This window comes from Neodiprion fabricii, chromosome 4 (genome assembly GCF_021155785.1).
Source record: "Neodiprion fabricii isolate iyNeoFabr1 chromosome 4, iyNeoFabr1.1, whole genome shotgun sequence".
NCBI classification, from domain to species: domain Eukaryota; kingdom Metazoa; phylum Arthropoda; class Insecta; order Hymenoptera; family Diprionidae; genus Neodiprion; species Neodiprion fabricii.
Window position 1 is genome coordinate 31478544 of NC_060242.1, and position 9633 is coordinate 31488176.

The 9633-nt window shown below is 38.2% G+C and overlaps 2 protein-coding genes across 2 annotated transcripts; one reads left to right on the plus strand and one right to left on the minus strand.

The window, feature by feature from the left end:
* Positions 1–157: 157 nt before the first annotated feature.
* On the minus strand, positions 158–4020 carry LOC124180269 (F-box only protein 42). Its single transcript, XM_046565582.1, has 7 exons — positions 3130–4020; positions 2687–3030; positions 2224–2381; positions 1921–2051; positions 1566–1705; positions 1112–1248; positions 158–1024 (listed from the first exon to the last, which is right to left on the minus strand). Exons 1-7 carry the CDS (start codon positions 3251–3253, stop codon positions 478–480), a joined length of 1581 nt encoding a protein of 526 aa, XP_046421538.1. The 5' UTR covers positions 3254–4020; the 3' UTR covers positions 158–477.
* Positions 4021–4362: 342 nt separating this feature from the next.
* On the plus strand, positions 4363–5993 carry LOC124180273 (probable rRNA-processing protein EBP2 homolog). Its single transcript, XM_046565587.1, has 2 exons — positions 4363–4551; positions 5075–5993. Exons 1-2 carry the CDS (start codon positions 4471–4473, stop codon positions 5870–5872), a joined length of 879 nt encoding a protein of 292 aa, XP_046421543.1. The 5' UTR covers positions 4363–4470; the 3' UTR covers positions 5873–5993.
* Positions 5994–9633: the final 3640 nt, after the last annotated feature.

Genomic DNA, 9633 nt, shown 5'->3' on the forward strand with positions numbered 1-9633 from the left:
TACGGATTCATATTTTGAATTGTCACACAATATATATCGCAAATGAAAATAATCAAGATGACATTGCAGGGATGATGAGAGACAACCGAACAATGAAGAATGTAGTTATTTATTTTTAAAAAATCGTATCAATCGTAGTGGCAGACTATTTTTTATTTTATCGACAACACAATTCCTTCTTCCTCTCCTTCAATTCGTTAATGTAAACATAAAAAAACTCAATTTAAATTAATAAGAATCTAAGTCTTACAGCTGATTACCAAATTTTACAACCCATACAGTTTTTTTATTAGATTAATCATCACCACCAAGTGTAATGTTTAAATTTCAATGGTTGAGAGACTAGTTTCTGATAATTTATCGCAAGAAATATTCTAGTTATATTAATAAAGTAGCCAAATATATTTTACGAAGAGCGAGTTTTTAACATTCTGTTGTTTTATTCACCGATGTATTTTTTAAATTCTTTTTGATATACTATACAACGTATCGCAGAGGATTTATAAAATGGAGATCATTGTAAACTTCAGAATCGTCAGATCCAGTCTGTGCCTGGTTCTTCATGTGTTCTTTTCGGATACCACCAAATACTATCAATTCTCCTCTTCCGAGAACCATGGAATATAATATTCTTTCATCTGGTCCAGCCTGGCCATTTTGTTTCAACGGTATCCAGGAGGCGATGCATTCTTCACTTAGGATCTTCGAAATATCCAACACATATATGGCCAGTGTATTCTCGGGTTTTTTCACCATTTTTGACTGTGTTTTTCTGTTCTGAATCCTCTGTTCCATTCGGCGAAGTGACTCCAGTTGCCGCTGCCTATTCGCGTTGTGTCGAGATCGAGGTAATTCTTCGCGAAACGCAGCCATGCCTAGAGTATTTTCTTCATGGGCAGGCAAGGATTTTTGATGCTTGGAACCAAGTGACGGAGAATGTGGAATGGGCATAGATGATCTTGGAAAAGAGCCACGACGGCCGTTGACATTCTCATCTCTGTCTACCTGCACTAGATTTCTTCGCCTGAAATCATGCATGATTAATAGATATGATGATTCGAAAGACTTTTTCAGCAATTCGCGTTCGAATTATTACTCCAGTTCATCAGACCTTTCAAATAGTGGTATCGGCTCCTGCCCTTGGGACGATGTTGGCCTTTGGCAAGCATTTTTACCCATGGAGATGCTCATATCATTTGGTTGACTCATTTGCTTATTCTTACCCAGGACAATAACATAATCGCCAACCTGTCGATGATAGATAATTTACACATTCACATTTCAATAATAAATTTTATAAGAATTCCAGGTTTGCTACAAAAAAAAAAAATAGTTAGTAATTCCTCGAAATTAAATTTGATTATGCGTAATCAATAACAATGGGTGATAAAAATTCGAAGTAATATATAATTTTTCAATACTACATACTATTTTCTAAGGTCAGTATGTCGTTGTTACATTCTGCATTGAGAATATGAATATTTTTTGATTTGAAATACAAAACACAAAAACTCAAGGTTCTATTTAATCCTACGATAAACAATACTACTGCATTTTTACTGCACCTTGCAAGCTTGATGACACCAAATTCGTATGGGAGCACATGTGGAATGAAGCATGTTCACCTTTCTCCAAACCCAATTTGAATTTCCCATTGTTAGTAGCCATGCATCATTCATAGCTACATTAGGTCCAGTACATCCACCTAAATTCTCAAAATAATACGTAAGATGAGGTTGGGAATGGTATAAGTTATTTGAAAAGTTAGACATTTCATTGATCACAGAGCTATGTGCTGTCTGTGACCCTCCTTTATGACGGCGCTCCAATCACAAATAAGTGACGTGCAAGAAGCCTGTTGCTGAGCAGTGAACTCGTAATTTCTATTTGTAAAATTAGATAGTACTTAATATCTGTTACCTAGTATGAGCAAGTGTGTGCTGTCCAATTCAATTTGGGATTGACCATATCGCGGCGGTGGCTTTAAGGTAGACGTGGTTTGTTCATGCCAGCTATAAGTATCTAGATTCAAGCACCAAACTTCATTGGAACTACCTCAAAATAATAGAAACAGTTTAATATTAAGGAGATGAGTAGCGGCACACTGCAATATCAAGTAAATTCATATGGTATAATACATTATGTATTCAAAGGTATTTCAAAAAAATTTGGAAATTACAACCACAAAATGATTTTTGTGCAGCAACTGATGTTTGAATGTACCTGTCTCCCTCGCAAACTCCTCCAAAAATCACCATGAGATTTCCATGAATGGATGCCGAGTGAGCAGACCTGGGCGGCGGACTTTCTAAAGCATTGATAGCAGTCCATCTGTTCAACTCAATTGAGTACACATGTAGTTCATTGAACAATTTCCATTGCTAAAAATGTAATAAAGTCAAAGTAATTTATAACTAAACTTCATTCCTAGTAAATTTGGAAATATTTTTTAGTTTGAAAATGCCTCATAGACTAACTCAATATTCAAATTATTATCAGAATTCCAGGACTGCTGAATTGAAGATAGTTAAGCATCCCATGTAATATTCTCAAACATGCTGAATGGTTAAATTAAGTATAAGTATCTATTACATTTTGAATACATAAGAATAACGTGACATTTTCTTGTAAACGGGCAAAATTTGCAATAGCATGTTTACAAATAGCGTCAATATTGAAAACATACCTGATGAAGTGGATACGGTGACGGATGAGACCAGCCTCCAAACAAAATTAGGTTCTTTTTGTAATACAGCATCGTTGTGCATGCCTTAGGCGATGGATAGCTACCCATAGTGATAGGCCTAACCCATTTTCGTGTGTCCAAATCTAATCGCCATAGATCATTGAAAGTGGTACACGTAGCTGTACAACCACCGAACACATACATAGAATTTTCATAAGTACATGCCGAATGGGAATGACGTTTTCCGATTGTCGGTACCCACTCGGCTTCAGGCCATGTTTTCCAAAAAAGTGAGCCCAGGCCAACTGCTTTGTGGAAATGTGCCTCACTGTGTTCTATTACATCTAAAAAATTCTTGTTGTTAACGTGGAGTTAATAAAATAATTAGAAATGAAATTCACGATTCCAATGAATTGTTAGGGAATATAAATTAATAAACGTACTGCGAGTAGCGCGATACCATCGTTTAGAAACCAAAGTGCACTCTTGAAGATTTTTATAGGGGGGTATCAAGCTCAATATATATTCGAGGATCTCGTCAGGTAGGTCGTCTATTTTACAGAGCATGTCTAAGGCTTGTAATTCATTTGCTTATGCTACGATTACGAACGTATACTAGTTAAAAATTGTATAATTTACGAATATTTGATTACACGGTCTGCACATAACCTTCCAACTTTGTAACCAACAGAATCCATTGTTCTTGTCTAAAAATTATGATTATGTTTTCACAAAATTAATATAAGTGTGCAATTATTGACAACTTTGATCCTAGTCTTCGAGTCATTACACATATTACCGCGCAAAATACGTTTTACGACATTTGAGTTCACATTTTTTTTTTGCATTTGGATAGTTCTCCCTCAGTGGCTAGTACTAGGGTGCGTTCCAAAATATACTTGCAGGACTGCCTAACGTGACGTCACGCAGTCAACTGCAAACCAGAGGTTGGAACCGCGAACCGCGTACTGTTTTTTCTTCGAGTTTCAAGTACCCCCTCCATCGAAGGCCCGGCCATCTCTCAACTGCCCACGTCCGTTCATGATGTAATAGGTATGTTAGTATAGGCATACCTATACATGATCAGTGCTCACGTCCCAAACTATTCAGTGTTCCCAAACCTTCCACACCGCGGTAGTCGCAATCACATCATCACGAATTTCAGACGTCACTGACTGGCGGTAGGTCGAGGGCGGTAGTAAGGGGTGCTTTCCATTTAATGACTCAAATCGACTTGTGTCACTATTTCTGGTGTAACCGGCCAATCTGGGAAAAGGAATACACCAGAAATAGCGACACAAGTCGACTTGAGTTAGTAAATGGAAAGCACCCAAGCTGTCGCACGATTTCGGAACACGGTTGTCAGTATCTGCAGTACTGAAAATATATTTCGGAACGCATCCCTAGTTGAATTACTAGGAATATCAGCACTAGGCAGAGAGGAGGCTTCAAGCTCTACATTTTACGTGTTTTACGTGTTTCCGATTAACTTGCTTCCTGCAACGTGAAATATGTTTCTGGAACTAATTTTCGACGTATCCAACGGTAAATGCATGTCATTAACCAACTAATACTCTGCCTTGAAATATTTTTTAATATCCAAAGAAGACTAAGGAACAGCAACTCGATAGGAATTTCCCTTGCATGATACCCTCTAGAGAAGTTCACATGAACTACGATTTTTACACTTGAAAGCGTGGATCATCTTAAATGTTCTGTCACCTATGTTTGTATGACGTATCTGAAATCCATTTGCGCCGAAAAATTTAATCGCGTGTGCAACAATGATTGAGGATTCCAACGATTTCGAAGATTCTTCAAGCGAAAATAATGACGACGAAAACAACGTTCGGGTGCCGACTGATGTGAGTATAAAAACTTTTCAACTTTCTGATGGACTCCCACCATGTAATCGGCGTGGTGTAAGTATTTCCAATTCTAGAAGTACGAAAGATACTAATCGTGCCAACGTGCCGACGAAGCATGGTATCGGTGCAAAGCCGGAAATAATCTATGCTATATTATTTTAAATAAACTGTGTACATCTGTACAACCTATTCCTCGCTCGATTTATGAATATATTCGATCATTTTTGTGTCTAGAACATAGTGGTGAATTTGCCATGCTGTATAATCATAATATAACCTCACTTAACCTAACCTAACCTGATGTACCATCGCATGACTTGATGGGTTGTTTATTCTCACACTTCATCGAAGTCACATTTCGTTGAATTCGAACATTTAAAGTCAACTTGCGTTGTTGGATAAAAGTTTCCTGCTGGTATTTTTTACAACTACGAGACCGTCATTATTGATGTTCAATATTATCCATTTAACTTGAGAAGGTCCTACGAGACTAATTTAAGTTTTCATTTTTTATTTTTAGGCTGACATTAAGCGAAAATTGAATGAGTTCAAAATAATATTGCCATGGGTTGAAAGATTGGACATAGTGAATGCACCTGCGCCTTTAGCGCCAGAATTGGCCCTACAAATGCAAGAGCAAGAAGTCCGCCGAGCAAAGCAGCTGCAAGGGAACAAAAAACTACCACAATTCTCACCTTCGGAAGATCCGATCTTGAATGATTTCAAAAGAGAGATGATGTTTCACCGACAAGCTCAGGGTGCGGTCATGGAGGGTATTGCTAAATTAAAAAAACTTGGTCTAGTGACGAAGAGGCCGGATGACTATTTTGCAGAGATGGCCAAGTCTGATCAACACATGCAAAAAGTTAGGGAAAATCTCATGAAAAAACAGGTAGAAGCACAAAGATCGGAAAGAGTTAGACAATTAAGGCAACAGCGAAAGGTTGGTAAGCAAATGCAAATTGAAGCAAAATTGAAAAAGCACGCTGAGAAAAAGAAAATGCTTGATGAGGTTAAGAAGTATCGCAAAGGTGTAAGAAATGATTTGGATTTCTTGGATGACAAGAAAAAGCCTGGTAATAAAAAAGCTGGAGTCCAACATATGGATAAAAAGGCCCAAGCGAAATTGAAAATGAAGAATTCGAAGTATGGTTTTGGCGGCAAAAAACGTGGCAGTAAACAGAATTCCAAATCTAGTGCTGCGGATGTATCGGAGTGGAGAAAACCTGGTAAACCAAAAAAGGGAAAGGGTGCTGGGAGCGGTAAACAGAGGCCCGGGAAAAATCGTCGTGTCCAGATGAAGTCGAAAAAAAAATGAAACAGCCAGCTTTTCAGTAACTGGTAAATAACGTATCGAGTGCAACATCACGTTGTAAATCACCTATATTTTGTATATATAACTAAAATATATAAATAAAATAATTTTGTACGAAACTATAGGATCTCTCTTTTCGTTCTAATATTTTTTTTAATTATAACCTTCATTATTATGCTATATTTTATATTGCGCAATTTATGTCACAATAAAGTACTGAACATAGAGTGATTTATTGCAGTGCTATAATGTTGAAAAACTGAAAATGCAACTAGCTATTAATATTTTTAAATATTTTCTTGAAATTTTTCGTATCCGACGATATGAAAAGGATTTACGAACATTCGTAGAGCCATTGAAGATACATTCTGAAATGTCGGATCGGTTATCACGGCATGTTTCAATTCTGTTTTATATTCTCTCGAATTCGTAGTACCAATTTTCCTATCAATATTTTTCTGTTATAACGCGTTTTTCTATTTAATTGAATTTATGATTTGAAATTGGATAAAAAACGATTCTCATTACGGAAAATAATTGGTTTGTCCACTTTCTCTGCATTTTCTATTTGAATTAACATATCAGCAACATCCTTTTATACTTCAACATTTTGAATGTCATTGTGAACTATCATCGAATTCTATAAATTTACCAGAAAAGTGCACATAAAAAATTGATGAGACGAACTATATACGTACTTAATCACGGGAATCTGAGTTTACAGGTACATTTTTGTACATTTGTGTATACCGGGCCTAAACGTGGAAACAAGCCACTCGGCTTCTACAGATAGGCAATCGGGCGTTAATATTTCGCTTGTGAGATGGCAAATTGTAACTGGTTGCCACGATTATGCTCGGTATATAATTTTGTATTGACGAGTGATCAGTAAATCAGCGTGTACTTGGTCTGGAATTCGAAAAACCAACTAAAATCTCGATATCACGCTGGCGCCCATATTTTATAGACGTACAAAATCAGGGCAAGCGAAATTCACTCCCTTGTAAACTTTGGAATAGTAGGTACGTAGTCGATCGGCTCATTTAAAATTCTTTCAAACCCAAGAACTCACGTAAATCTGGATGTGTATAATGGACAGGGGTCGAAGGTCTTCCCATTTCTACGTGCAGGTGTGGTCGTCGTATCGTGAGACGGTGAACTTAAGGACCGGAGGGTACGACGTGCGCTTTCGCGTTTGCTATTACGCAGTAGTCCCGAGAAGCTTGCGGGAAGGGTCACTTCATTTCTGCCGTATGCCCTGAGGATATTGTATTTGAATCTCGCTACAGCCCGTTGGGGTTTACTCATCCCCGACGAGGTCCGGCTTCCACAGCTTGCATCGACGAGCTATGTACGTCCACCATCGTGATCCCCCACGTCCACCTCGAACGCCCTGGGAATCCGCCGGGCGATCACAGCTGCTGCATATTTTCCAGCTTTTTCGTGATCGGTCTTATTTTTGCCCAGGGGAACGTAGCTCGTGCGTTTCCACTTTAGATACGTATATAAATATGCTTGCGAATGGAATACAGAATAGTAGAATACGTGTCGAATAATAGTTGGGGTGAACTCTGGTAATGGGTGGCGCTTTATTATTCATCAAGGGTGTAAGGTGCAGGTCTGCATTCTTCGTCCTGCGACACCTTAGTTTTATTTCTTCACCCTTTTAGCGTCATTGGATGACTTACATCGTTAAGTATGTCGAAAAGGACGAATACGTAATTTACGTTGCAGTTACTTTCGGTATACATTTCTTTCGGAAAATCAAAATAAAACAAAAACAATAGAAATAGAAGGATTATTTTCCACTAGTCCCCAATGTTTTTATTTCAACTAATGGAGAAATCGTATTGCGAGCAGATAATTAATATATTCTGATTACCAGAAAATAATTTTATAAACATGTTCAATAAGGGTCTTACAAGTTCGGTGAAATCGACAAATCGATTCTACAAGTTAAATCTTTCATTTGTTAAATATTTTCATCTTTTGTACATCCGGAGGTACAATGACCTCGACATTTGAATCAGCTAACGGTAATAAGATAATGTAAAATATGACGCGATATTTCTTTCAAGAATAATTGCGTAATGTTTGCTTGCCCCTCTTGGTCAACCCTGCTTGAAACGCAAGGTCCCCTTTACACGTCCGGTATTTCCATAACTAAGTACACACGATTATATTTAATATGGATGCCTAAGTCGGGGTGGCTAAGCGTACTAAGCTAAATACGGCTAGAGCGTAACTTGACGTTTATAAACTGAACGTATCTAGAATTATGGATCATAAGCTGAACGTGCAGGATTAACTTGCGAGCCTCAGGAGACCTGGCTAAGTTTGTATCCGAGGATTTCATGCGTCAATTATTCTACAGCGAGCTTAAATTTTTAGTAAGTGGACCTCTTCCGCCACATGTTAATTAAACTTCTAACGTGACATGCAGTGACACTCCGCATACTGCATTAGTGTCAGATGAGTGACAAAATGACGTGGCATTTTTGCGGGATGCCGTACAATATTGAGTACATGTGTTAAAGGATTTAAAAGATATTTTTTGGCTCCAATATGACGAGGCGTTATCTCATATTTGCTTTTGCATCGCTCTGAACGCACCGATTTAGGCTAGAGTTAAAATGTCACTGTGCAATTCTCCGTTCGGCAAGTCATAAATATGACAAATACTCTTCGTAATTGGTCGACGCGACGCATTAGCGGATAGTACCTGACGTATGCGGATTAACAAATCACGCTGAAAAGGGATTCGCTTTTAAAAAATCATGTCGACTAAATAACAATGAAGTTGAATGACACAGCGAGCAGGCGGGCAGCGAGTTTTGGATTTTTCTCCCATTCCTACACATTAATACATACAGTTATTTTATCCGTTTAGCCAGTTTTATTTTCTGAATTGTTGAATAGCACCATTTATTGACGCCTCAGGATGTACCATTATACACACATGCAATTAATATCACACTTCATCTCGGTGTGCATGAATTCTGAACAGCCGAATCTGAATTTTTCCAATCACACATCCCCTTCGTTTTTGATTATTGTACAACTTTATTCCGGTTATGTCGTATGGACCCATTTATTTCATGCAGTGTCCTACGGAATGCTCCATTATCTCGAATTGCGATTTAAAAAAATTCAAACTTTGCAGACGTTGGTGAAAAATGCGTGTTCAAAAAATTCTTACCAGCGTAGAGAAATGTAACTATGGTCAAATCTCTGAGGAAGTCTCGCTCGAGCTCACACCTTCAATCCGGCTCCAAAGGCATGTGCGTATTCGGCAGATCCCAGGATACTGCGGAATAATAACGTACTTGGCGTTGCGCGGGACGTAAACAAATGCGCTGCTGTATAAATAACGTAATTCAACTCCACAAAGGGCAGAGCTAACGAAGTACCAGTATGCCGACCGGAGCGAGCTTTAACGCGTGAAAGGTGTGAGAAAAGCGCAGCGACGCTCCCTTTCTCTTTCGCAAGTACATTGGGGTTTTGGTCTTGTAGAGAAAAGAGGCATATCGAAATTAAGGGCCGAATTGACACGATGTTCTTGGTATCATTGCGCCAGAAAAACTGACTTTTAAATTTTGTCGAATTTTAAGATACGTGTATTAGAGTTTCATTACCTGACTTGCGGCGTGTGCACGAATGCTTGAAACTAAAAGCAGGCGTATAAGAATGGGCGGAGAAGCATTTCCTCGGCAGGGTAGCGGACTTTTTATATATCTATATGTGTAAGGACGTTTGCAGAAGTA

Excerpts from the sequence above, each read along its gene's own strand:
- LOC124180273 (XM_046565587.1), top strand. The coding sequence starts at position 4,471 with ATGATTGAGGATTCCAACGATTTCGAAGATTCTTCAAGCGAAAATAAT. Across the intron at positions 4,552-5,074 it reads ACGTTCGGGTGCCGACTGAT|GCTGACATTAAGCGAAAATT; the intron begins GTGAGTATAAAA and ends TTTTATTTTTAG.
- LOC124180269 (XM_046565582.1), bottom strand. The coding sequence starts at position 3,253 with ATGCTCTGTAAAATAGACGACCTACCTGACGAGATCCTCGAATATATA. Across the intron at positions 3,031-3,129 it reads ATGGTATCGCGCTACTCGCA|ATGTAATAGAACACAGTGAG; the intron begins GTACGTTTATTA and ends AGAATTTTTTAG. Across the intron at positions 2,052-2,223 it reads GGAGTTTGCGAGGGAGACAG|TTCCAATGAAGTTTGGTGCT; the intron begins GTACATTCAAAC and ends ATTTTGAGGTAG.